General features: G+C 53.2%; 2 protein-coding genes across 23 annotated transcripts in view; both read right to left on the bottom strand.

The window, feature by feature from the left end:
- Positions 1–3831: 3831 nt before the first annotated feature.
- On the bottom strand, positions 3832–7333 carry LSM10 (LSM10, U7 small nuclear RNA associated). Of its 3 annotated transcripts, none has more exons than XM_008273664.4 (2): positions 7051–7333; positions 3832–4652 (listed from the first exon to the last, which is right to left on the bottom strand). In XM_008273664.4, the coding sequence occupies exon 2, from the start codon at positions 4623–4625 to the stop codon at positions 4254–4256; it is 372 nt and encodes a 123-aa protein (XP_008271886.2). In that variant the 5' UTR covers positions 4626–4652; positions 7051–7333; the 3' UTR covers positions 3832–4253. The 3 variants fall into 3 exon arrangements, with proteins under 3 accessions (XP_008271886.2, XP_008271887.2, XP_008271888.2); XM_008273665.4 differs by having other exon boundaries at positions 7135–7333; XM_008273666.4 differs by having other exon boundaries at positions 3832–4649; positions 7135–7313.
- Positions 7334–14448: 7115 nt separating this feature from the next.
- OSCP1 (organic solute carrier partner 1) overlaps positions 14449–26984 on the bottom strand; it is a 35742-nt gene continuing 23206 nt past the window's right edge. For 10 of the 20 annotated variants that reach the window (XM_008273671.5, XM_008273668.5, XM_008273669.5 and 7 more), the window contains 6 exons: positions 22547–22650; positions 19113–19241; positions 18151–18220; positions 15930–16072; positions 14998–15061; positions 14449–14796 (listed from right to left, as the gene is read on the bottom strand). In XM_008273671.5, coding sequence (XP_008271893.3) covers positions 14680–14796; positions 14998–15061; positions 15930–16072; positions 18151–18220; positions 19113–19241; positions 22547–22650 — 627 coding nt within the window. In that variant the 3' untranslated portion in view covers positions 14449–14679. The remainder of the gene's footprint in view (positions 14797–14997; positions 15062–15929; positions 16073–18150; positions 18221–19112; positions 19242–22546; positions 22651–26984) is intronic. The other 10 variants (XM_070078739.2, XM_008273667.5, XM_002720681.6 and 7 more) reach the window with 1 other exon arrangement.

The following is a 26984-nucleotide window of genomic DNA, read 5'->3' as shown; positions in this document are numbered from 1 at the left end:
AATTATAGGTTGGTATAGCATTGCAATGTGGGCCTACTGTGTGTAGATCACGGAGCTGGATGCTGGGGCTCCAGTGACCCCAGACAACAGCTCTGCCCCATGGAACACACAGAGCCCCTGTGTGGCATGGGATGAGAGGCACCAAGCAGTAGCTGTTTGTGATCACTATCATGGTGCCCATCTTGGTACGCTGCCTCTAACTTAACCACGGGGGCTGGAGAGAGCTCCTTCTCCTCGCTGGGCCTCCAAAGGACAGAGCTGGCCTGACATCGCGTCTCATTGCCATCAGGTGCAGCAGGCCAGTGTGATTGTCACGTTACCAACAAAATTCCATGCCGAAGCAGAGACCAAGTGCACGTGGTTACCCTTCACATACGTTGTCCCGTTTCTCTGCGTCTTCCCGGAACACAGATGAGAACCCAAGGGACACCTGCTGCTCTGTGGCCCTTCAGCCAGGGAGAGCAGACTAGAACACACACAGCCTGCGGAGTCCCATCCTGCTTGGCTGTGCTGAACTCTGGAGATGCTGTGTCAGTGGCATGCCCTGGGAAGACCTGGACTTCCAGCTCTGTGCCCACCCAGCTCTCCCCTGTCCAGAAGTAGAGCAGCTGGGACTTGAACCAGTACCTGTATGGGATGCTGGCATTGCAGGCGGAGGCTTTACCTGCTATGCCACAGCGCCGGCCCTAGGCCAGCAGTTTTTTGAAAACAGGTTCTTCATCTTTCCCTCGGTGCCCCTCGGCTCCTCCCTTACACAGACTGTCAGGAGATCCTGCATGCGTTTACTTCAGGAAATGAGTGGAGCCATACAACAGAATGCACAGTCCATTTTTAGCTTCTGAGATCCCAAAGCCTAGCCTTCGGGGAGGAATGGAAAGAATTTCTGTGCAGATACAAATTTAGAAAACAGTGCCAGGGGGATGTGGGAGGCCGGATCTGGGGGCAGGGGTCTCCCAGGATAGAGACGCTTCTCTTTAGCCCTGTAGATGGGGCTATCAGCCAGGTCTAGGGACTGAGACACAGGGAGGGGTCCTTTTTCTGGGTAGGGCATCAGGGAGCTAAGAAAACCCTCTGGAGAAGCCACTGTGTGCTACACTTGGCTGAACAGGACCCAACTAACCTAAGTTCCCAGGATTTCCCGGGGGCTTACCGTGGCCTGAGAGAAGCAGGAAAAACAGCACCTGGACACCTGAGAAAGGGCTAGGTGACACCCAGGGGCATGACATGGCAGCAACCTCTGTGTGCTGATGGTGGCAGATCAGGGGACGCTGGTGACTGGAGGACCATCTCATCACCCACCCTTCCCACGCTTCGGCACCTTGGAAGGAAGTGCCACAGGACTCGATCCCAAGGAAAAGGGGGCCACTCCCAGTGGACTTCAGGTAGGTTTCTGCCTCTCTGGCTGAGTGGGGGTAAAACAGGAAGTCAGTCACAGGAATTCAAGGGGTGGGCGTTTGGCACAGCAGCTGAAGTCGATGCTTGGGACGGCTGCACCTCATATCTGACTGCCTGGGTCAAGTCCTGCTAAAGCAGACCCTGGGGAGGCAGCAGGCGATGGCTCAAGTACTTGGGTCCCTGCCACCCACACAGAAGCCCCAGAGGAGAGCGAGTCAGCTGGTCAAAGATCTGTCTCTCTGCCTTTCAAACAAAATGAAAATATTAAAAATGTAAAAAACAAAACAAAACAAAAAAAACACCAGCCACCACACATTCGAGTTCTATTTCCTACACACCACAAGTCAGCTACGCTGCCTGCCTCTAGCCTTGTCTAACTGGCACCAGCTCCTCCTCTTTCTGCACATCCACCTGCCTCTCTTCCCCCATCAGTAGGCTCCATGGTACTCTTACTGCCCCAAGCCCCTGAGCTTTCCCACCTCAGGACCTTTGCACTGGCAGTTTCCCCCACTTTCCCTTGGTTCTTCAAATGGCAGATTCCTTCTCTGTTTAAATTTCGCTTTGGCACACTTGCCAAAATAAGACCGCCTCTGTTTTCTCTCTCTCAAAATGCCGTTTATTTCCTTTACATCTGTAGGCATTTTTACATTTCTTGATTTATTATGTCTCCCTGCTCAAGTGTCAGCTCCCTGAGGGTGAGACCTTTGTCCACCCAGAGGTGCCTGCTACACACCTGGTGCTCAACAAATACCCATGCAATGAGCTGCCTTGTGGCTTGGCCGGTTAAGCTGCCACCTGCGACCCTCTATCATAACACCAGTTTGAGTCCCAGCTGCTCTGCTTCCGACCCAGCTCCCTGCTAATGTGCCTGGGAAGGCAGAGGAAGACAGCCCAAGTACGTGGACCCCTGCAACCATGTGGCAGACCCAGATGAGTTCCTGGTTTGGCCTGGACCAGTCCTGACTCTTGTGGCTACTTGGGAAGTGAACCCAAATGAATAGATCTGTCACTCTTAAATAAATAAATTCTTTTCTTTTTTTGAAAAAATTACCTTTGGAATGGCTTATCAGTGGCAGGCACAGTTCCTGGCTTCCCATGGGCTGGGGGGCACTGAGCTCCCTCAGCCCCCACTGGGTTCAGGACCAAATAACAAAAGACCCTGCATACCCTTGGGGCTTCTAAGCCAGGCTTGCTTTCCCTCATCTCCATCGGTCTCTCCAGCACCTTGCCTAGGAACAGCACCGGGCACCCAGGGCCTCTCTGCAGTGCCCCTCCCCCATCAGCCCCCGGCTCCCCTGCTGAGCCTGTACCAGGCCCCAGCATGCATCAGAGCCTCAGAGCTCCACTTTCCTCCATCCTTAGGCCAAACCCCCAGCAGGAGCCCTGTTCAAGTCTGGCAGCACAGGCAGGCGGGAAGCTGTGCCAGGGAGGCTGTGGCAGCCATCCCCATCACTTGCTGGCAGTGAGGACTGCTCCCAGCACTCGCCGTGTGCTGTCCGTCCCCTTCGCTCCAGCTGTCAGGGAAGGGCGTCGGGGAGCGAGGTGGCTTTCTCTCTGGAACCCTCTAGTTCCTCTTAAGGGCAAAGGGCAGAGTCTAAGGGGCTTCTAGTTCTAGGCAACAGAAGACAGACATATAAATAAATACATTATGCAGCGGGATCTTGGTAGACAGATGGGTCCCCGCTTATGGTTCAAGTTTGTGGCCACAGGGAGCCAGGAAGTAGCGGTCTACACACATCCCAGTGGTTCTGATGATGACACCAGGTCCCCGAACGTGAGTGCAGCGACCTTTGGCTCTCTCCAATCTCCCTTCTGAAGCCAGTGTCTGAAGCTCAGGGACCCCAAGCTCTGGCTCAGCGTTTCTCAGGCTGCTCGTCATCTTGGCTTCCCCTGACCACCTCCTCTCCAGGAAGGTCCGAGTCTCACTCCACGCCACGTGCTCGGCAGGAGCCTTGCGCATGGCAGCTTCCCCGTGACTATCTGACCATCATTCTCTCCAGTCCCCCAGCACTGAGCCGCCTGCGCTGGCAAAGCTGTTTGCCTGCCGCAGGTTTGCGATAGCCCCAAGGCCAGTGCCACAGACACGTGGGCTCTTACCCTGGGGCTCAACGACTCTCACAATCAGAGACCGACTTCTTGCCATGGGCTGACCTCCCACCCTTGAGAGGAGGGCCCACGCTCCTCTCACGGCTCAGCTCCCAGGAACAGCAATGAGATTAACAGCCTTTCCCACCTGACAGGTGCAAGGACCTGCCTCCTTCAATTCTCAAACTTTGCTACATATCAGAATTACCTGGGAAAATTTAAAAAACCCTAGTCCTTGATTCACCAATTAAATCTGAATCCAAAGGTGGGACAGGTGATTCCAAAGAGCAGCCAAGTTAGAGACCTGGCATCCGACTACAGCACGTGGCCAGGAAAGCATGAGGCATGGACTTGTGGGTATTCAAGTTTGATTTTATGAGAAAGTGACCATAACTGCAAGAGAAAAGGGGACACCGAGATGGGGCTCAGAATGAGCCCATTTCATAATCCTCACTGGGAGAGGGTTAAAAACTACCGCACAGATTCCATAACCCAGCAACCCAGAGAGGTTCAGGTGCAAAGGAGCAAAAAGGGGGACTGTCACCTGCCCCAAGGCCACAGAGAGACGGGATTCTGGGTTCCAGGGTGAGTCTGGGAGGCGGAACCCTGCGAAAGGCAGCTGTGTGACAGGGGTGTCTGCTGGATGCCAGTTTCTGGGTTGGTCCCGCCCCCTTCCCCGGCTCTGGGCAGAGAGGGATGGCGGGAAGCCGGCTCAGGAGAACGCGGAGGAGCCTGAGTTGGGGCTGGGGCTGGGGCTGGCCGAGGGCACAGCCTCACTTATGGCGTTTGGAGGGGAACTCCCGGCGGCCTTTGCCTGTGCTGCCGAAGTTGCGCACCCGATGGATGAGCTGCAGCTGCTGCTCGATGGTCGCGGTGATGTTCACGTCATCTGGGATATGCACATAGCGGACATTACGGCCTGTCACAAACAGGTCATCCAGCTGGACCTGGTGACCCCAGCGGTCCGTGTAGGTGACCTTGGCCAGGCGGATGTTCATGAAGGCATCGACGTTGTCTATGCGTCCGTGGGCCACACTCTCGTCCCGCAGGTCCACCGTGGTCTCCCGGCCCTGGAGGCCTTGCAAGAGGATGATGAGGCTGTTCTCGGAGATGGTCCGCTCCTTCACGGAGTGGCTCACTGCCATCTCTCCACAGCAGCGGCTGACGGCCTGCTGTGGGCAGAACACACGGATGGTCGTTGCAGCAGGCCAGTTCACCTCCACCAGGTCCTCAACCCGAATTCCCAGCACTGACCTCCCCGATTTTCACGTCCGTAGACACAAGTGATTTGTGCATCATCTCACAGTCTCCTCATACCCCCTTGTAAGTCAGTTTACTTTTACCCACTTTATAAATGAGGAAAATATGAGCTAAGTAACTCGCCAATGTCACAGCACTGAGAAGCAGAGGTACTGGGATTCCAACCATAGCTGCCTGACCCCAAATCCCACACCAGAGGTTCCTTTTTTTTTTTTTTTTTTTTTAATTTTTTTTGGGCAGAGTGGAGAGAGAGAGAGAGAGAGAGGGAGGAGAGAGAGGTCTTCCTTTTTGCCGTTGGTTCACTCTCCAATGGCTGCTGCGGCCGGCGCGCTGCGGCTGGCGCACTGTGCTGATCCGATGGCAGGAGCCAGGTGCTTATCCTGGTCTCCCACGGGGTGCAGGGTCCTCCACTGCACTCCCTGGCCACAGCAGAGAGCTGGCCTGGAAGGGGGGCAACCGGGACAGAATCTAGCGCCCCGATCGGGACTAGAACCCGGTGTGCCGGCGCCGCAAGGCGGAGGATTAGCCCAGTGAGCCGAGGCGCCGGCCTACCAGAGGTTCCTAACCTGCACTACACAATCACAGGGGGTGTTGGCTTTTTTTTTTTTTTAAAGATTTATTTATTTGAAAGGCCAAGTTAGAGACCATGAGAGGGAGAGATAAAGAGATCTTTCATCCACTGGTTCACTCCCCAAATTGCCAGAACTGGGCCAGGCAGAAGCCAGGAGCCAAGAGTTTCTTCCAGGTCTCCCACCTGGGTGCAGGGGCCCAAGGACTTGGGCCATCTTCTGCTGCTTTCCCAGGTGCATTAGCAGGGAGCTGGATTGGAAGTGGAGCAGCCCTTCCAGCAGCTTAACCTCTTAAGCCACAGTGCTGGCCCCACAGGGTGTTTTGACCTGGCTTCTGCATCCCAGACTGATTTGTTTAGTCAGGGGGATGAGGCCCGTGTCTCCTATTTTCCCCAGGTAATTCTAATGTACTGACAAGTTTGAGAACCACCGCACCCAAGTGTAGTTTACACTCTTGCTATTCAAGCCATGAGGGGCTCTAATTAGAAATGCATCCATGGGGCCCTCACTGTGGCTTAGTGGACTAAGCCTCTGCCTGCAGTGCTGGCACCCCACATGGGCACTGGTTCTAATCCCAGCTGCTCCACTTTTGATCCAGCTCCCTGCTTATGGCCTGGGAGAGCATTGGAAGATGGCCCAAGTGCTTGGGCCCCTGTACCCACGGGGAGACTCGGAAGAAGCTCCTGGCTCCTGGCTTTGAATGGGCCCAGCTCCAGCCGTTGCTGCCATTTAGGGAGTGAACCAGCGAATGGAAGACCTCTCTCTCTCCCTCTCTGTGACTCTACCTCTCAAATAAATAAATAAATCTAAAAAAAAAAAAAAAAAAAAGAAAAGAAAGAAATGCATCCATCTCAGGTTTCTCCCAGACTTAGAGAAACAGATCCTGCGTTTTAACAAAACCCCTCACCCACCTGACCCCGAATGACACCCAGATTAAAGCTTGAGAAACACTGGTTGGCTTTAGCACTTCTCAAATGTTAGCGAGGGTCACCAGCAGCTCGAGGGCTTGTTACAACAGATCGTGGAGATCCACTCCCAAGTCCCTGAGCCAGCATTTCCAACCTGTGCCCAGGAGATGCCGGCCGCCGGCCCACTCTGAGAAGTGTACTATGCAGCGGCCATTAAGCAGACATTAGAGTAACGGGGCAAAGAAAGGTGTTGGACAAAGCGCAGGGGTTTTGAAGATGGGGAACCTAGCTTGGAAGCCTCACTCCACCTGTCACTCCAAGTCTAGGACAGTTTTTTTTTTAAGCCTGCTTTCACATTTATTCAACTACAGAGGCTGGGCGGGTGTGCCAGCTGACGGTATACTGCTCCCAGCAGGCCTTCGATCTCGTACTGATATAGCTCTGTTTCATCTGAGCTTTATTTCCAGACCCTGGATCGAAGGTGGTGGAACTCCGTCTCTTTAGGACCCACTCAGAATTCCCGCCAGGGTTGCGCGCGGCGGCAGGAGGCCCAGGGAGCAAGGCCACGGCACTGAGGAAGGGGTTGGGAGCCGCTGGGTCCCAGGACGCGGCCTGCGGCCTGCGGATCTGCGATCCTGCAGCCAAGGGGTCTGGGGTTGTCACAGTGTCAGCCTGTCAGCCTCGGGTTCTGGGACAGGCTCCGCCGCGTCCCGCGTGGAGGGCCCCGAGCCAGCCGCTGGGCTTCGTCAAGCTGCTCAGCCCGTCGGCAGAGCTGGGGTGGCGCGGACCCTTGACTCCCGGAGCAGCGGGCGCAGCGACGCCATGCTCAGTACCTGCGCCGGGCTCCCCCGCCGGCCTCCCGGGTCCTCCACGCTCCGCCCCCCGATGCTCCCAGAGCAAACCCGACCCGAACCCACCGCGCCGGGTTCCTTCCGCCTTCCCGGTCTCGGTCGCCGCCTGGGCTAGCGTGAGCCTCGCGGGCCTTCCTCTCCGCGGCTGTAGCGCGCCCGAGCAGCCATGGCAACCACGGGGCCGCGCCGCGTCCTGGGTGCCGAGCGCGTGCGTCCGTGCGCGAGGCCGTCGCCGCAGGGTGGGCGGGAACTACAGCCCCCAGCATGCAGCGCGGGCGCACGTCCCCGCCCACGCCGCGGGATTCCCCGCCTCGAACTCGGTCATTCATTCTCTCTCCGTCCATCCAGGCGGTCATTCATGCAAGCGCTCACCCTGAGTCCCGCACCTTCCCAGGCTCTGGGCATAGGGGGCGGCCAAGATCTGAAGATGCTTCTTTGAACCGACGGCTCTGCAGGAGAGAATCTACGAGAAAACAAAAACACATGTGGAATAAGCACTCTTGAGAGGGTTAAAATTGAGGTGATGTGACTTGCGTAGGAGGATCAGGGATATCCTGAGCAAGTGACATCTGAGCTGAGTGACAGGAAGCCAATCTTGTGAAAACTAGGAGAGGAGCATTGCAATGAGAGGGAGCGGGTGTGCAAATCACCTGGGGGAAACGAGACTCAAGACTTGGGGAAAGGCTGGGGAGAGTGGTGAGCAGAGGTCGGAGAGGCAGGCGGCCCCGGAGCATGAGGGTTTTGTTAGCCGAGGTAAGGAGACTGGTTGTCTCGGCTAGGCATGCAGGGTCGAGAGACCATTGGTCGGTTCAGATCTGCTTCCTGGGACAGGCATTTGGTGCAGCAGGTGACATGGCCCTCATCCTTTTCGGAGTGCCTGGTTCAAGTCCTGGCTCCACTCCCAATTTAGTTCCCCGCTAATGCACATTCTGGAAGGCAGCAGGTGACAGCTCAAGCTGTTGGGTCCCTGCCACCCGTGTGGGAAACCCAGATGGTGTTCTGGGCTCTTGGTTTCAGCCTGGCCCAGATCTGGCTATTATGGGTATTTGAGAAGTGAACCAGCAGATGGAAGATCTCTGTCTCTCTGGCTTTTTTTTTTTTTCCCCAAATAATCTTTTTCTTTTCTGGCTTTTAAGTAAAAGGAAAATGAGTAAATTAAAGAGGTCTCCTTGTTGACTGTGCATGATAATTATGCTCTTTTGTGTTTCCGTTTCTCCATCTAGTTCTAGAAATACAATGCTAGGCTATCAAAGGGGAGTGACATGATTTAATTTACACTTAAAAAAAAATCTACTTGAGGCCGGCGCCGTGGCTCAATAGGCTAATCCTCCACCTTGCGGCGCCGGCACACCGGGTTCTAGTCCCGGTCGGGGCGCCGGATTCTGTCCCGGTTGCCCCTCTTCCAGGCCAGCTCTCTGCTATGGCCAGGGAGTGCAGTGGAGGATGGCCCAGGTGCTTGGGCCCTGCACCCCATGGGAGACCAGGAAAAGCACCTGGATCCTGGCTCCTGCCATCGGATCAGCGCGGTGCGCCGGCTGCAGCGGCGGCCATTGGAGGGTGAACCAACGGCAAAGGAAGACCTTTCTCTCTCTGTCTCTCTCTCTCACTGTCCACTCTGCCTGTCAAAAAAAAAAAAAAAAATCTACTTGAGGGGCCGGTGCTGTGGCATAGTGGGTAAAGCCACCGCCTGCAGTGCTGGCATCCCATATGGACGCCTGTTCGAGACCCGGCTGTTCCACTTCCATCCAGCTCTCTGCTATGGCCCGGGAAGGCAGTAGAAGATGGCTCAAGTCCTTGGGCCCCTGAACCCATGTGGGAGACCTGGAAGAAGCTCCTGGCTCCTGGCTTCAGATCAGCTCAGCTCTTGCCATTGCAGCCATCTGGAGAGTGAACCAGCAGATGGAAGATCTCTCTCTCTCTCTTTCTCTCTCTCTCTTTCTCTCCGCCTCTCCTCTCTCTGTGTAACTGTGACTTTCAAGTAAAATAAATAAATCTTTAAAAAAATCTACTTGAAAGAGTTACAAAGAGGGGCAGACGCAGAGATATCTTCCACCCACTGGTGCTTTCCCCCAAGTGGCTGCAATGGCCAGGCCTGGTCCAGGCCAAAGCCAGGAACCAAGAGCTTCATCTGGGTCTCCCACGTGGGTGGCAGGGGCCCAAGGACTTGGGACATCTTCCGCTTCCCCAGACCATAAGCAGGGAGCTGGAGTGGGAGTAGAGCAGCCACGGCACAAACTGGTGCTTGTATGGGATGTCGCAGGTGGCAGCTTTACACACTAGGCCACAATGCCGGCCTGTTGATTTGCAGTTTTAAAAAAGGCTTTATTTATTTGAAAAGCAGAGAGATAGAGACAGAGATTTTCCACCCACTGCTTCCCTTCCCAAATGCCTGCAACATCCAGGGCTGGCCCAGGCCAGAGCCAGGAGCCTGGAATTCAATCCACGTGTCCCATGTGGGTGGCAGGGACCCACGTACTTGAGCTACTACCTGCTGCCTTCCAGGGTGTGCATTAGCAGGAAATTGGATGGAAATGAATCAGGGACTTGAACCCAGACACTCTGACATGGGGTAAGAGCGCCCCACCTGGGGTCTAATAGCTGTACCAAACATGGGCCCCTGCTTCACACTTTTTAAAGATCACGGTGTAGGCTTGGGAAAGTGACTTATCTTCTCCCAGCCTCGGTGTCCTCATTAGGACAAGATGGAAAGTCTATCTGAGAGCGCTGCTTAGAGATCTGAGCGACCTTCACTGAGTGTGCTCGCACCTGGCAACCCAAGTGCCTTTACTCATTCACTGACTTCCGTCTCTCCCAGGAGTCAGCGGTTCTTCTTCATCTTTTTTTTTTTTTTTTAAAGATTATTTATTTGAAAGTTAGAGCTATGGCAGCGGGGGAGGGGAGGCAGAGAAAGCTTCCACCTGCTGGTTCACTCTTTTTTTTTTTTTCTTTAAAAAGATGTATTTATTTATTTGAAAGTCAGAGTTACACAGAGAGAGGAGAGGCAGAGAGAGAAAGAGAGGTCTTCCATCCGATGCTTACTCTCCAGTTGGCCACAAGGGCTGGAGCTGTGCCGATCTGCAGCCAGGAGCCAGGAGCCAGGAGCCAGGAGCTTCCTCCGGGTCTTCCACATGGGTGCAGGGGCCCAAGGACTTGGGCCATCTTCCACTGCTTTCCCAGGCCATAACAGAGAGCTGGATCAGGAGAGGAGCAGCCGGGACTAGAACCGGCGCCCATATAGGATGCCAGCACTTCAGGCCAGGGCATTAGCCCACTGCGCCACTGAGTCAGCCCCCCGCCCCAGGAGTACCAGCTTTACCAGTGTTGGTGAGGAGGTGACAGGGATTGAAATGAAGATGGTGACAGTGGGAATGGGAAGGAGAGCTGAATGCTCAAGACTGTGAAAAGAACCAATCAAAATCCTTGCATGTTGTAGACTGTGAAAAGAACCAATCAAAATCTTTGCAGGTTGTTTATGTGAGGGAAGGAGGAGGGGCCAATGATTTAGATCTTCACTCTTCAATTGCCTACAACAGCCAGGGCTGGGAGAGGCTAAGACAGGAGCCAGGGACTCCATCTAGGTCTCCTAGGTGGGTGGACAGGCCCCAAGTACTTGAGTTATCTGCTATCTGCTGATTTCCCAGGCATATCAGCATGGTGTTGGATTGGAAGTGCAGCAGCTGGGACTAGAACCTCTGGCATGGGACGTGGGGACGTCTGTGTTGCAAGCCTAACCCGCTGTACCACAATGCCAGCTCTGTGTGTAGGAAATTCCAAGTGTACTAGCAAGAGTGGAACTGTTTGAAGCTTAGTTGAGAAGAGGTTATGGTTACAAAAGAGTTAAAAGAGGGCAGATTCATCCCAAAGCATGGTTTAGGGGCACATGGGCAAAAACTCCCAATTCCTGGGACTGGCACTGTGTTGTAGCAGGTTAAGCCACAACCTGCAGTACCAGCACGCTATAATGGGTGCCAGTGCAAATCCTGGCTGCTCTACTTTTTTTTTTTTTTTTTTGGAGATTTTTAACCACGTACTTTATTGGATGTTAACATCAAAGAAGGAATATTTTAAAAGTAAAGCCAAACCTTTAAGTTAATAATATTTTCAAGTTAACCACATCAAAGTGTATTATTTTACATCTCCCCATGCTGTACACCCTACAACTGTACAGAAACTTCTGCCTTTCAAAGCACTTGTCACTTATAAAGTGAAAGTGTTCAAAATGCTAGGTAAAAATCTCCTATGTTTAAAAAACAATACTCCTTTGGAATATTTCTCTTCCTTGTGCTTATAGATGACCTGAAATATCAAGCCGAAGTTCCTGGAAACTTTTCTGGAAAAAATCATAGTAGACAAGGGCTAAGTGCAGACATAAGCAGCTCCATTTTATAGACAAAGTTTCGACCTTCCATTTTATTCCACTGGACTTCTTTGAATGGTCCACGAAGACGATTCCATTTGTTATCCTGTAAAACATCACTTTTTGGAAGATCTTTACACTGGTTACGGGGAAACTGAACCATGATCTTGCTGCCACTTTCAGGCCCATTACGAACTGAAATAGCCTAGTCACCACTCGGGGAGGCCACTGTTATGGCCGAGGCATTGCCGGTGCTTTCAATGGGCCCAAGTCCCACATGGTTACTGAAGCTGAGTACCTGCCAGCCCATCACCTTGGCCAGCTGTTGAACTGCATGCACCTGATGCTGTGACATCTGAGACGGAAGAAAATCCTGTAGTTCCTGCTCCCGATGAGATAGTGTAATTACTCTTCCATCTCTGTGCACAACTGGGGTCTGCTCAACTCCAATATTCAACTGCAGCTGAACAGACTCGCATATTTGTTCATATCCTTGTGATGTAATTAAAACGTTCACACTTGATTCATAAACATCATTGATGTTTGACCAGTGAGCCTGTATCTGAGGCTCCTCAATGCAACTTGCTGTCAATGGTTGCAGCAGTTCTACTCCTCAGAAAAATATGCTTTGCTTGTTTAATGATTTTCTCCAGAAGGCCTTCACTGGATTGTAAAGAATTAATTTCATTTTTATCAAAAGCCTGGGGACCTGAAAGTCTCATTCTCTCGTGGCCGAAGGGTGCACTTGCTGGATGAGGCATCATGGTGGAACTCAAGGTCTGTTTATGAAACTCTCTAATCAGTAGATGCCAATTGTGCTCTAACACATAAAGGTGATCTTCTGGACTTTGCTTCTCAGAGGCAGACTTTTGAGATTTCTTATCATTTGAGGAATGGCACAAAGAAATGGATAACTGCAAGTGCTCTACTTCTGATCCAGCTCCCTGGTCATGTGCCCAGGGAAAGCAGCAGAAGAAAGCCCAAGCACTTGGGCCATCTTCTGCTTTCTCAGGCCATAGCAGAAAGCTGGATCAGAAGAGGAGCAGCCAGGACCAGATCCAGCACCCACATGGGATGCTGGTGCTTCAGGCCGGGGCTTTAACCCACTGTGCCACAGCACCAGCCCCTGCTCTACTTCTGATCCAGCTCCCTGATCATGTGCCCGGGGAAAGCACAAGTGCTTGGGCCCCTGTACCTATGTAGGGTTCCCAGAAGTAGCTCCTGGCTCCTGGCTTCAGGGAGTGAACTAGGGTAGAACTAGGGTGGAACTCTGTCTCTCCCCCCTCTCTCTGTAACTACCTTTCCAAATAAATAGAATACATCTTTATGAAAAAAAAAAAAAAAAAAGGAAAAAACTCCAATTCTCAGCTCACACTGGGGCAGGGCCTGGGACTGTAAACTCAGTAATTTATCTGGGAAAGCGGGATTAGAGTCACTACTTACATCCTCTCTTTCTTACAGAGGAAGGAACAGAGGCTCAGGGAGGGCGACTGGTCCAGGATGGGTGGGGTCTGTGGCAGGGCTGGGCCCAGAGTGGTGTCCTGACTGTGCCACGATGCCTTCATCTGACAGCCAGCCTTTGGCCTGGCTTTTAACGAACCCGATGTCGTTAGTGCTTAGCCCACGTGGTAGGCACAGTCATTTCCTTCGCCTCCTCCCGACTCCCATGCTTTTTCTGGATGCCCTGAACCGCCATGCAGGTAAGCTTGTTTTTCTCACTGTTTGTGCAAGTCTAGAGACATGAAACTCCGAGGTTGCCTCATCCCAGAGCTGCCCTACCAGAGATCTATATCTTGTTTATTTACTGAGACACGCGTGAAATCGTCGGCATGGCGCTGGTGGGTGTGGGGAGGCTGCTGCCAGGCAGCTCAGGGCCCGCCCCCAGGCCTCCAGGCCCCCAGGCCCCAGGCCATGCTTACAGCAGATGGCAGGGTCTGACTCGGGACAGTGCAGCGGGAGCCGGACTCCAAACAGGACAGAACCCTCTCTTTCAGGTGTCACCCAGGCCGGCCCCTGCCTGGTGGTCAGATTGCTTCAAAGAAACGAATCTCAAAGGCCGCTTGGTATGCAGCAGGCATCTGATGGCGCGATCTACTTTCCCTGCCCAGCACACCTTTCTCTGGAGGCGTAAGGGTTTGCATCTATTTGGTGGTTCATCTTCCTGTATCCAACCCTCTGCCTGGGGTCGAGGGAGCTGGTCCATCCCTCTCTCTCCCTCTCGCTCTCTCTCGCCCCTGCGGCTGGGACTGCTGGCAATGACTAGCTCACCTTATTCTCTCTCCTCTCTTTCTGCAGCTCTGGATACTCATTCTGTAGGACGGAGGGGCCTGGCCCTCTGCGTGTTTGGGTGGCCTTGACCTTGCTGGTCACTCGGTCCTGGGAGGAAGCGTGCGGCAGGCAGATGGTGGCGCTGGCCCCAGGTGTTTCCCACGGATCCCAGTGAGACTTGGCATTGTGCCGAGGGCAGTGGCTCTGCTGTGACACAGAAGGTGAGGTGGCACAGCGTGGGTACTTCCCATGCACCTGGCCTCAGGCTCCACCTGGTGACAGAGGACACAGATGCCACAGCACATCAGGCTGGGTATCTTTGGTGGGTGAGTGCCTATGTGGCAGACGAAGACTCTGGGGTTGGGGTGGGGGAGTGGTACCTCTCCCCATGCAGGACAAATTCGCCTCCACAAATGGACAGAGAGGCATACGGGGAGGTACAGATGCCCCTGGCCTGTCTCAGCAGTGCTCACTCAGCCTGTGGGTGCTGACAGTTTCCCGGGTGCAGGGTGCCAGGATGGGGAGCCCAGTGGTGGGAGGCATGCCTTTTCTTGACTCCACACTCACCCACACGGCAGAGTCCAGCTCAGGGGACCGAGATGTTTCTGTGATGGCTCATAGGCAGGTGCCTGTGAGACCTGGCATGCCGAGGACAGCGGACATAAGAGAGGAGACGACCCCTGGGGTGGCTCCGTACAGACCCACGGCCCGGGATGCTCTGGGTGGCTGCTGGAGAACTGGGAGAACAGGGAGGATGTAGTTTCAAAGCCAGAATATATTTTGCTGAAAATACAGTGTATGTGGGGCCTTCTGGGGTGGGGTGCTGTCTCGGGAGCACTTGCGGAGTTCATTACAGCAGAGATGGGAATTGCACGTAGCGGCTTCACTCCATAGAAAATTAGCAGCAGCACGGCGGACCCTGGTCCTTCTCCGGGGTCCTCATCCGGAAGCGTCTCTGGGCAGAGGGGCGTGCCCAGTCAGCACAGCTACAACTCATCCATCATGGCCAGCAGGTCGTCCCCCTTGCTGGTGCTCCACCTCGGCTGGTCAGTGACCTCCAGCTCCCCCAGGATCCGGGCCAGCTCCTCGCTCCGTTGCTGGTCCTGGGAGAGAAATGGGAGGTGAAAAGGATGAGGGGGAGGTGCCAGCAGTGCTTATTTGTCTATTCTTGTGCCCCACTTCCGGTTGCCCACTTATTTGTCAAAATAGGGACGATAGAGCCGCTGCAGGATGGCTGGGGAGAAAAAGGGATGTCCCAAGACGAGGAGGGAAATGTGTGACCCCGTGGAGTCCCACGTACTCACCTGCATAGCTTGTATGTTGATGACTTTGTTGTCTAACTCTTCTGGCTTGGTTAGGGCTGCCTGTCTGGATAAGACGGTGAAGAAATGGGAACAAGGTCTGGGTATGCTCCATGCCAGCTCGGCAAGCTGGCCCTTGGTAACTCAGGACCTATGTTCTGCCTCACCTGCCGATCCAACTTTCCAGCTCACTTCCAAACAAGGCACCCTCTGCTCTGCAAAGTCAAGTCTGGCTCTGTCCCCGTGCCTTTGCACACACACTAAACCCTGCCAGGAACGGTCTTCCCCTTCCTCTGCTTGGCAAACTCCAAGACCCAGATCAAATGCCAACTCTGTGGCATGCCAGGGCCCAGTCAGCTGCTGTGCCCTCACTCGGGGCATTCATGACACGGCAATGGAATAAGTTACGCACGAGGGTCAGGCTTTGGCTCCTTTGTGCCATCTTTGTGTCCCCAGCACTTCCCATCATCCCTGAAGTGAGCTCGACCACAGGAAACAGGAGGCAATCCTCACCCCAGGTGCAGGCAGTGCGGAGCGCTGCAGGGTGGATGCAAGGCAAGGTGCCTGACAGAACTGCAGAAGCCTGGTGAGTCGCCACCACCACTGGGTTTGGCCATTAGACTCTCTAACCCCAAAGACACCGAGGTCCAGCCTCCCTCTGATTTCCTAACAGACTTGTCCTAGTATGACCACGTTGGTGCCTACTATGTGTTGCTCGGTTGTACTCTGTTAAGCAACACACTAGAACTCTATTTTTGAATGACTCCAGAAGGCTCGGGCCATTTAACCCCGGGGGGATTCTTTACCAAGGCTATTGAACTGGCTGGGCTTTCCTTCGTTATTTATAGGTGTCTCTGGTTTGTAATTGTCACTCTGAGGTTTGTATCAAACTTGGGATTTTTCTGTGTCTTAAGAGAAATGGGTTTAAAACATACTCCTCTTCTTCATCGGTGGTAAACAGATTCAACCGGAATCCTGGCTCGGGGCCACTGGGGTTCTTAATCTCCATCCCTCCCATCAGTCTGGCCAGGAAATTCAGCTCTTCTTTAGCAAGCGGATTTGGAGCGATGTTCTCCTGCTGAAACAATGGCGTGATCTGTAGCCACATGAAGGTGAGCACATTTCTGGCTAAGACCCCAGACACTGGGTTACAAAATCTGGCAAACCAACCACTGGATTATTTCTGGGCCCCAAAGTAGGCTTAACCAACAGAAAAACCGCCTGGGTCCGCAGCAGAAGTTTCCACTTTCAGGATGAGTGGCGGGCCCAGAGGCCCCACCCTTCCCCAGCTACCTTCCTCCTCGAAGGAGGGGATGCTGCTTCCTCTTGAGCCAGTCCAGTTCCCTGGGCATGACAAGTGGCCTCAGTGAAGTCCCGAGGGCCCAGGGTTCCTATTCCGGAGGAGTCAGCACACTGCCCCCAGGTGGTGACGGCCATGAACACACCCCTGGGGCCCTCCCTCCGCTCACTGTCCTGGTCCCTTCCTTCAGAGCCCATCCCAGGGCTCTCTGATCCACTCTGCCACAGTCATCTGAAACACAGGTCTTGTCTCATTTCTCCCTTGCCCCAGACAAACCCCTCTGCTTCATGCCTAAAGAACAAAGCATGCTGTTTAAGCCCCTCCCCTAATCAAGCCCCGATGTCCCTGCTGGGAGAAGAGTCGGCCACCTGCCTTGGTGACGCTGTGGCGGAGCTCTCTTGTCCTCGGTGTCTCTGCTTGTCCTGTCACCTCGGTCTGCGTGCCCCTTCCCCCTTCCCTGCTGTTTAACGTTTTACCCACTCTAGAACCCCACTTCAATGTCACCTCCTCTGGAAAGCCCTCTTCATCCCTGCCCCCACCCCACTGGACGGAGCACGTGTCCCTGCAGTCAGAACACCCAGCAAGCTCATCTTGTGCCTCGTAAGAGTTACGGTTTCCATGGCTGTCCTTCTCAGGGAACTTTCAGTCCCTTCAGGATGGGACCACGTCTATGTCAGCTTTTTTTTCTTTCTTTTTTTTTTTTTTTTAAGATTTATTTATTTATTTGAAAGGCAGAGAGAGAGAGAGAGAAAGAAAGGTCCTCCATCCTCTAGTTCACCCCCCAAATGGCTGCAACAGCCGGAGCTGAGCTGATCTGAAGCCAGGAACCTGGAGTTTCTTCCAGGTCTCCCATGCAAGTGCAGGGGCCCAAGGACTTGGACATCCTCTATTGCTTTCCCTGGCCATAGCAGAGAGCTGGATTGGAAGTGGAGCAGCTGGGTCTCAAACCGGTGCCCATATGGGATGCCGAAACTGCAGGCAGCGGCTTTACCTGCTACACGTCAGTGCCAGCCCCTGTGTCAGCTTTGTGTCCCAGTGTACCCAGCCCATAGAAGCAGTTCAGGAAATGTGTGCTGTGCTGAATAACTGGATATTCTGTGATGTGTCCTACAGCTTGCTGCGAGTTAACTTGGTAAACATTTGCGAAGATGGAATTCAGAGAAGTGACAATCCCGGTTTGAAAGGAGCTGCACACTGCTGTGTAAGGGAGCAGTAAAAAGGGACATTTTAACCATCAGAATTCTTGGAAGTGCTGGGCTCAGCAGTCACAGACCTAATGGCCCTGGTGCCCTGGTACAATTTCACACGTCCTGGCAGGTGCTTCCTGCCTAATTAGGGTGGCTGAGCCAAGCCTGAAATTACCCAATTAGTCAGATCACTGGACATACGCATGAAAAGCTACAATTAAAACCTGAGTTGGGGTGGGTGTTGTGGTGCAGTGGGTTAAGTTGGTGTTTGGGATGCCAGCATCCCCTACTGGAGTGCTGGTTCAAGTCCTGGCTGCTCTGATTCCTACCCAGCTTCCTGCTAATGCATCCTGGGGGTGCCTGCCACCTATGTGAGAGACCTGGATAGAGGCCTGGCTTCAGCCTGGCCCAGCTCTGGCTGCTGCAGACATTTGGGGAGTACGCCAGCAGACAGAAGATCTTGCTCTCTCTCCCTCTCTGTCACTCTGCCTTTCAAGTAGATGAAAATACACAAAGATTCAAAGACAAACCCTGCGTAGTTGCAAGGCTGAACGGAGATTGCACATGACGAGGGGAAATGTTGGCTAGCTTGCAGATTTAAAGTGTCCCCATCGAGATTTCTGCATCTAGAAAGAAGCTGCGAAGATGAGGGAGGAAGGAGAAACTCACCTGCGCTCGCGAGGCGGAGTTCTTTGATGCTCCAGACGTCTGGGTGTCCACGGGCCGATTCAGGCTGTACCTGGTGTCAACAGGAAATGGTGACATTATCTGGACCCTTTCCACTGACTTTTTTTTTTAACTTGGAAGTGTGGTTCAAGACTTCTGAGATGCCAAATAGCATCCGAGAAGGTGCTGTGAGGGGACGGGAGTTTGGGGTAGCAGTTCAGATGCCCGTATCCCCTGGGTTGGAGACCTGGATCTGTCTCCAATTCCAGGTGACTGCTAATGAGCACCCTGGGAGGCAGCAGGTAATGGCTCAGGTCAAAGCTGGACCCCTGCCACCCGCCTGGGAGACCTGGATTGAGTTCCCAGCTCCTGGCTTTGGCCTGGCCCAGCTTGGACCGTTGTAGCTATTTTGGTGGTGAACCAGCAGATAAAAGATCTCTCTCTCTCTGTCATTCTTCCAAATAAATACATTTTTTTTCTTTTTTTAAAAAATATGCCTGTATCCTCATAGGAGTCCCTGAGTTTGATCTTAGGCTCCAGCTCCTGGCTCCAATTTCCTGCTATTACAGACCCCGGGAGGCACTGGTGATGGCTCAGGTAACTGAGTTCCTGCTACCCACATGGGAGACCTGGACTGTGTTCCTGGCTCCTGGCTCCAGCCACAGCCATTGCATTTGGGAGTGAACCAAGTGGATAGGAGCTTGCTCTCTCTCTCTCTCTCTCTCTCTCTCTCTCAAATAAACAGTAAATAAACAAAAAAAATCAAAGAAACTATACATCTTTTTGATCTGTTGATGAAATGAGTTGCCTTGTGTTTGGAGTTCCTGGCGCCCTTTGAAAATGTCAGGAATCTGCATGCAATGTATCTAAGGGAAATTTTCACAGCAGAAAGCGTCATGCTGGGTTTTGGAATGAAGTGACCTCCTTCGACCTTGAGTTTGCTCAGGGAGGGAGACTTCGCTTACATGTTAGTTCCTAGTTTCAGGACTCGGTCTCCATAAAGTTCAAAAGAACCTTCTTTGGTTGCAGTGACATAGTTTCCACCATGCTTGAATTTTATCTTCTTGACTTCTTCACCTTTGTGGTTGAACATTCTGCAATACAAAGTGTGACATGATGGAATATTCTCCAAGCTCAGGGAGCCCAGGAGCCTTCATTGTTCTTTGTACCATGGACAAAAAAGGAACTCATGCACTCCTTCAAGATCAAGATGCAAGGTCGGGGCTCTGGTGAAGCGGGTGAAACCGCCGCCTGCAGTGTCGGCATTCCATATGGGCACCGGTTTGAGTCCTGGCTGCTCCACTCCTGATCCAGCTCTCTGCTATGGCCTGGGTGTGGGGAGCAAACCGGACTAGACTGAGTTACTGGAATTAAGACTTATTCTATGCATCTGCTCTCCCACAATGTGGTGTTGGGAGAGAAGTAAACAGCTTCCGCACAGCTGCCTCCAGTTCAACTGATAAACTGTAGGACTTGCTCCTGATTGGAGAGCAGCGTACTCGGCGTGTGGGCAGCCGAGTTAGGATTGGCGGAGGAGGACTATAAAGGAGGAGAGAGACGGCATTCACCAGGAACATCTAAGGGGAACATCTAAGGGGAACACCTGTGCAGCCCCCGAGAGAACCGGCCGGCGGAGTGCCGCTCCCCTGCGGAAGTGGGGAATGTGGCCAGGGGGAACTGCCCTTCCACGGAGGTGGAAGGGATAGTAGCCAACCCGGGAAGAACCAGCAGCAAACCCGGGGAGGGCCGAGCAGACGAAAGAACAGCGCAGGGTCCTGTGTCGTTCCTCCACGAAGAGGGGGAGCGACATAATGGTGCCGTGACTCGGATATGAAGCCTAGGCAGGGCTTAGTGTCGTTCCTCCACGAAGAGGGGGAGCGACATAATGGTGCCGTGACTCGGATAGGAAACCTAGGACGGATAGGAAACTTAGGAGGGAAGAAACGGGAAGAAGCAGGAAAATACCGGAGAGAGAGACTAGCGAAGAGCCTAGGGGAAAGCCGGACAAGAAAGGTGCCGGAAGAAGCTATTGAAAGCCTAGGCATAGACTCGGATACGGACTGTGGGAAAGAAGTTAGGATTGAAAGCGAAAGTGAAAGCTTTCATAGACTCGGATGCGGACTATGGCGGGGAAGCTAGGAGATTAAAAGCGAAAGTGAAACCTGGAGGAGGCTTGGACTCCGATACGGACTGTGGGGAGTAGCCAGGAGAAATGAGAGGAATATTGTTGGAAGAAAACTTAAGGAAACATACCGGGTAGAGAAAAATGTTAGGGAGGATGAAGCCGCGAGTGCAGGCCGAGGCGGAGATATAAGCCACCTTGGAATTCTTCAAGTCACCCCGGGGAGCAAGAGGCGAAGATCTGGAACCAGAGGCAGAGACGTGGGCCGCCAGGATTCGCCAGGTTAGTCCGGGGAACTTGGACTGAATGCCGGTGGTGGCGGAAACATTCGCGGAAGCCGCCGCGTGCAGAGAGAGCACGGGGCGTGAATAAATAGGGAACGCGGGGCTGGCGCAAGGCCGTGGTGCGGGCGCGAAGTGCGTGGAGACCGCGGAGCGTGCGCGCAGAGCCGGGAACCCGCCGGCGGGGCGAGGCGCCGGGAAGCCGCGCAGAGCCGTGAAGCTGCCGCGGGGCGAGGTGCCGGGAAACCGCGGGGATAAGAGAAACAGAAGTTTAGAAGTAAAAGAGAAATAGGAATGCTGGAAGATAGAAGTAAAATGGGAGAAATAGGAATGCCCGGAGATAGAGAAATAGAGAAATAGAAAGGCCTCCCCTCAACATGGCAATGAGAAAGCTTGGATTCGGTCTGCCTGATTAAGTGAGGCGATGAGCACCTGGGCGGCTAGCAGCTTATGCGCCGCAGGTCACCGAAGACAGGCACGAATTAACATCAGTAAGGCTTCCCCACAATGCAACAATTAGGAGGCTTGGATTCGGTCTGCCTGATTTAAGGCGGTAAGCACCAGCAAGCAGCTCGACCAAAGCATGAGCTGCAGGTCACCGAAGATAGGCACAAACCAACACTAATAAGTCTCCCCCACAATACGGCAATGAGAAGGCTTGGATTCGGTTTGCCTGATAGGTTTTGTAAGCCCCTGCGGGCAGAGCAGAGCATGTGCTGCAGGGCACCGAACACAGGCACGCATCAGCGCCTAAAAACCTCCTCACAATGGCGAAGAGAGGACCCGGATTCGGTTTTCCTGATTGATAGGACTTGTAAGAGCCTGTGGCAACTCTAGCAAGTAGAGCAGAGTGTGTGCCGCGGGACACCGAAGACAGGCGCGTATCAACGCCAAAAATAAAAAGAAAGGGGGATCTGTGGGGAGCAAACCGGACTAGACTGAGTTACTGGAATTAAGACTTATTCTATGCATCTGCTCTCCCACAATGTGGTGTTGGGAGAGAAGTAAACAGCTTCCGCACAGCTGCCTCCAGTTCAACTGATAAACTGTAGGACTTGCTCCTGATTGGAGAGCAGCGTACTCGGCGTGTGGGCAGCCGAGTTAGGATTGGCGGAGGAGGACTATAAAGGAGGAGAGAGACGGCATTCACCAGGAACATCTAAGGGGAACACCTGTGCAGCCCCCGAGAGAACCGGCCGGCGGAGTGCCGCTCCCCTGCGGAAGTGGGGAATGTGGCCAGGGGGAACTGCCCTTCCACGGAGGTGGAAGGGATAGTAGCCAACCCGGGAAGAACCAGCAGCAAACCCGGGGAGGGCCGAGCAGACGAAAGAACAGCGCAGGGTCCTGTGTCGTTCCTCCACGAAGAGGGGGAGCGACATAATGGTGCCGTGACTCGGATATGAAGCCTAGGCAGGGCTTAGTGTCGTTCCTCCACGAAGAGGGGGAGCGACACTGGGAAAGCAGTAGAAGATGGCCCAAGTCCCTGGGACCCTGCACCCATGTGGGAGACCCAGTTGAATGAAGCTTCTGGCTCCTGGCTTTGGCCTGGCCCAGCCTGGGCCATTATGGCCATTTCAGAAGTGAACCAATAGACAGGAGATTTCTCTCTCTCTCTCTCTCTGTAACTCTGCCTTTCAGATAAATAAATCTTAAAAAAAAAAAAAAAGGCCAAGATGCCAGTTGTGATCATAACAATGATGATAATCACAGTATCTACTGTGCTGATGTTACATGCCGAGTGCGGTATGAGCACATCAGAGCACTGTTCCCTTATGCATTGTCATAGTAACCACTTCACAGACGAGGAAGTGAGATTTGGAGAATGCACGGCTTCTCCCAGGCTCCTCTGCTAAGTGGCAAAGCTGGGATTAGGCCCTGACCTCGTGAGCAGTGAGCTTAACTGAGCAGGGGGGAGGGCAGTGCTGTGTCTGTCCAGGCTCACATACTGGTTTCCTGGCAGCCCAGGGCTGCTGGGAGGACACTGCTGAGAATTCACCTGATGAGTCCAGGAACTTCCGTCCCCCAGGGAACAGGCCCGGACACTGGCAACACGAAGCGGCCATTCGAGTTCTGAACTTTGTCCTTCAGAAATATGGACACCTGGGGGGCGGGGGGAGAAATACAGTCTCATTTTTCTAGGTACATTTTTACAGACACAAACATTCTGAAGTTGGAAACCGTATGATGGTTTTGGGAATGTTACCTAGGGAGTTTCTAACAGTCAGGAGAGAGGAAAAACCCACCGCCACTCACACCTGCGGAGCCGCCAGGCTTTCACAAACAGAGCGACACGGAGGTGGTGCAGCAAACCTGCCAGGTGAGCCGCATTACTCCCATTTTACAGACGAGGAAGCCGAGGTTCAGAGGGAAGTGACTTACCCCAGAGAGAAAAATAAGAGGCAGGGCTGGGATTCCAAACCGACTCAAAACCAACCTGACTCCAAACTCCACGCCCGTTCCTCAGTTTCCTGCTAACTTTCTATGCAGCTGCAAGCTTTGCGCTCATGAAGAACCTCATGAAGAACCGGCAGCTGGGAGGTCACCACACTGCCTCCAGGGCAGCCAGCTCCTACCAGGCAGAGCTGAGGCCTCAAATTCTTGTTTCTGACTCTGGAGCCCAAGCTCTTGCCTGCGCGCTGGTGAGAAGGGCAGGGCTGGAGCAGGCAGACCCAGCCGACAGCAGCCTCCGAGGGCCGCCCTTCACGAGACTGGAGCGGTACACTGATCTCCCACCCCCTCTCTGTGGAGGTTTTGGTCGTTCACAGATTAAATCCAATGAAAACTGTACCAGTTAATCAGTTTTACAGGCTCTTACCTTCTTCATCTAGGAAGTGACATAAACTTCCAGCTCTAAAATTCTACAGCTTTATATTAATGATTTCACCAAAAATAAGCATCTGTCGTGTGCAAGCAGGGAAGATGCCAAGTGATAAAAATTTATAAGCTGGAAGCCTGGCAAACTGTTAGACTGGGCTTAAATATCAGCTGAGCTGCTTCTTGGATCTGGGTTTTTGGTTTAAAAAAAAAAAAAAAACCAGCCTTTCTGTATATCAGGTTTCTGTTCGGTAAGCTGGGGGTAATAATACTTCCTACTCAATGGGTTAGTGTGACAACTAAATCCGACGAAGCATAAAAAGCAAAGCCTGCCTTGTAGTGTTCAATAGATGGTAGCTGTACTCTGGTTAGCACCTCTAATCGGACACAGGACATAGGACAGAAGCATAAAAGGAAAGCACCCTGAAGCAGGATGTGCTAAGCAGCATGTGCATATTAGCCTACAGAGGAGGACCACAGGCCTGCAGGGTGGCAGGGGTGACCGCGGGCTTGCAGCCGGGCAGGTGGATACGGCTGGGGCCACTTCAGCAGCAGGTGAGCGGACACAGGTCGTGTTTCGGGGAGAATGTGTAAACCAGTTTGGTCAGAGGGTTTAGCTGGATGCTTTTTTTCCCCCTGGTCTCCCTGCCTTCCTTCTTGCTGCTTTCAATCCGTCCTCCATTCTACTGCACAGACTCTTTGACAGCCAAATCTGATCCTGTCCCTCTCCAGCTTGAAGTTTTTCACTGGCTCTCTGCTGCCTGCCAGGTACTCTCCGCTGGCCTTGTTCTTCTCTGCACCATGTTCCTGAACCTCAGGTTCCAGCCACACTCAACTGCCCAGCCCTCCCCCAGGCCCCGCCCAGGAAGGGACCTAACTCAACTGAGATGGCACCCTCTACCTAAGGTGTCCTTCTTAACCTCCCACCCCCATTTTCCCATGGGCCTGGTGAAAACCCATTTTTTTTTAAAAAAGATTTATTTTATTTATTTGAAAGGCAGAGAGGGAGAGACAGATCTTTCAACCTCTGTTTCACTCCCTAAATAGCCAAAAACAGCTAGGGCTGGACTAGACCGAAGCCAGGAACAAAGTCAGCCAGGTCTCCCCACATGGGTGGCAGCGGCCCAAGCACTTGGGCCATCTTCCGCTACTTTCCCCAGCTTTTTAGCAAGCAGCTGTATTGGAAGTAGAGCAGCTGGGACTTGAACCGGCACCCATATGGGATGCCAGCATTGCAGGCAGCAGTTCAACCCACTGGATCATAGCATTGGCCCCAGAAACCCCCCTTTTTTTAAAAAAAAAAATTCATTTATTGAGAGGTAGAGTTAAAGACAGAGGAGGGAGAGACACAGAGAAAGGTCTTCCATCTGCTGGTTCACTCCCCAAATGGTCTCAACAGCTGGAGCTGGGCTGATTTGAAGCCAGGAACCAGAAGCTTCTTCCAGGTCTCCCACACAGGTACAGGGGCCCAAGCACCTGAGCCATCTTTCACTGCATTCCCAGACCCTTAACAGAGAGCTGGATTTGAATACAAGCAGCCGGAACATGAACCTGTGCCCATAGGGGATGCCGGAGCTGCAGGCGGAGGCTCAGCCTACTACACCACAGTGCCGGCCCCAGAAAAGCCATTTAAAAAAACAAATCTGGGGTGAGCATTGTGACTCAGCAGCTTAAGCCCCCAAGTGGGATGCCCACATCCCATTCTGTCTGCATCCCATTCTAGAGTACAGGTTTGAGTCCCGGCTACTCTGCTTCCTGTCTAGCTCCCTGCTAATGAGCCTGGGAAACAGCTCAAGCACCTGAGTTCCTGCCACCCATGTGGGAGACCCGGATGCAGTTCCAGGCTCCTGAATTCAGCCTGGGCCAGCCTAAGCTGTTATGGCCATTTAGGGAGTGAATCAGCGAATGGAAGATTTTTTTCTCTGTTACTCTGCCTTTCAAGTAAATAAATACATCTTAAACACATGTCTGTATGTATGTCCATATATGTGTACATATATAAAATGCCTGAGGCTGAGGACCAGAGCTCAGCTTCCAGGAGCGGTCAGGAGACTTCAAACACCAGCTCTACACTGGGTGCAGATCACTCCCAGCTGGGTCTGTCCTCCAAGCTCCAGGCTGGCAGACTGAACTGCCTGTCACATGGCTACCTGGGTGTCTGGCAGGCAAATCAAACAAAGAGAATGGTTCACTTTCCCACCCCAGGGTCTTTCCCATCCCAGGAAATGCACCCGCCTTGCCCGTGTCCTCTCTTCTTCCCCGCTGGTTCCTCACGTCCAGTCTCTCGGTCTTGCCCCAGAGCTGTATCCCGGATGTGAACGTTCTCCACTGCTCTGGTGTCTATAATGGCTCCTACACACTGTGCCACCTCTACCTCTGTCCTGCATGGTTCACTTTCCAGAACAGAAATCGGTCCTTGTTACCTCACACCTTAAAATGCTCAAGAGCTTTTTTTTTTTTTTTAAAGTCTACTTTGATTTATTTGAAAGGCAGAGAGAGAAAGAGACAGAGAGGGAGGCAAACAGAGAGAGGTCTTCCATCCACTGGTTCACTCCCCAAATGGCCTGGGCCAGGCTGAAACCAGGAGCCAGGAACTCCATCCGGGTCTCCCACGGTGGTGGGTGGCAGGGACCCAAGTACTCGAGCCATATCTGCTGCTTCCCAGAGTGCACATGAGCAGGGAACCGATCCGAAACATGGAGGAACTGGAACTCAACCCAGACCCTCTGCTGTGGGGTGCGGGCGACCCAAGTGGTGGCTTAGCCAGCCGTACCACGACGCCGGCCCCTTTTGTTTGTTCCTGAATAACCTCTTTCCTAGGGCCTAAAGCCGAGTCAGTGGATCAGTGCCAACTGACTGACGACTGGTGCCTCTTCTGATTCGTCTGTGTTGTGCCACACACGGAATCGCGTTTATTGGGAGCCTCACCCCTGCCCAGCAGGGTGTGTGCTACCCACAGCAGCCTCTCTGAGCTCAGGGAACATACATCATTCTTGTTCCCGTCTAGGGGCTCTGAGCTGGTTGTCAGCTTAGATGCTCTTCCCCGGGCTCTCTCTTAGTTCCATTAGCAATTAAATGTCTGTCTCCCGAAAGTCTGCCCTTGACTCTCTTGTCTAAAGATCTCCCGGCCCATTCGGTAACTACCAGTTACGTGTAAATGATTTATAATTACAAATTCAGCTTCTCAGCCACATATTCCAAGCGCTCGGTGGCCGCACCTGGCTCCTGGACGGCACAGACACGGGACATGTCCATCACTGCAGGAAGTTCTGCTGGTCTAACGCAAGCAACACCCGAGGCCTGCTGCCCTCCACAGCTGTCCCTCATGTCACCGTCTCCCTCACGGTCTCGGCGCAGGAAGGCGACCGACCTGCCCTCCCTGTACCGCCCCACTGGCACAGGGCGGGGCCTCTGTCTTGCTCACTTGTGTATCTCAGACACTTAAGACAGCCTGGCATACAGTAGGCACTTCATGAATACTCACTAGGCTGACTGGGTTTCCAGGGCTGAACTACTTCCAGGTAGAATGGAGGTGTGAGGGACGTCCTGCGGAGAGTCCAAGGCGGAATGATGTTGGCATGGAAGGAAGAAAGCCAGTGACGGAGGGTGCGCGGGGGTGA

The sequence above is a fragment of the Oryctolagus cuniculus genome, chromosome 7 (assembly GCF_051225735.1).
Source record: "Oryctolagus cuniculus isolate XC-2025 breed Fujian yellow rabbit chromosome 7, ASM5122573v1, whole genome shotgun sequence".
NCBI lineage: Eukaryota > Metazoa > Chordata > Mammalia > Lagomorpha > Leporidae > Oryctolagus > Oryctolagus cuniculus.
The sequence above is the reverse complement of the archived record's forward strand: the minus strand, read 5'-3'. Positions and strand labels throughout refer to the sequence as shown.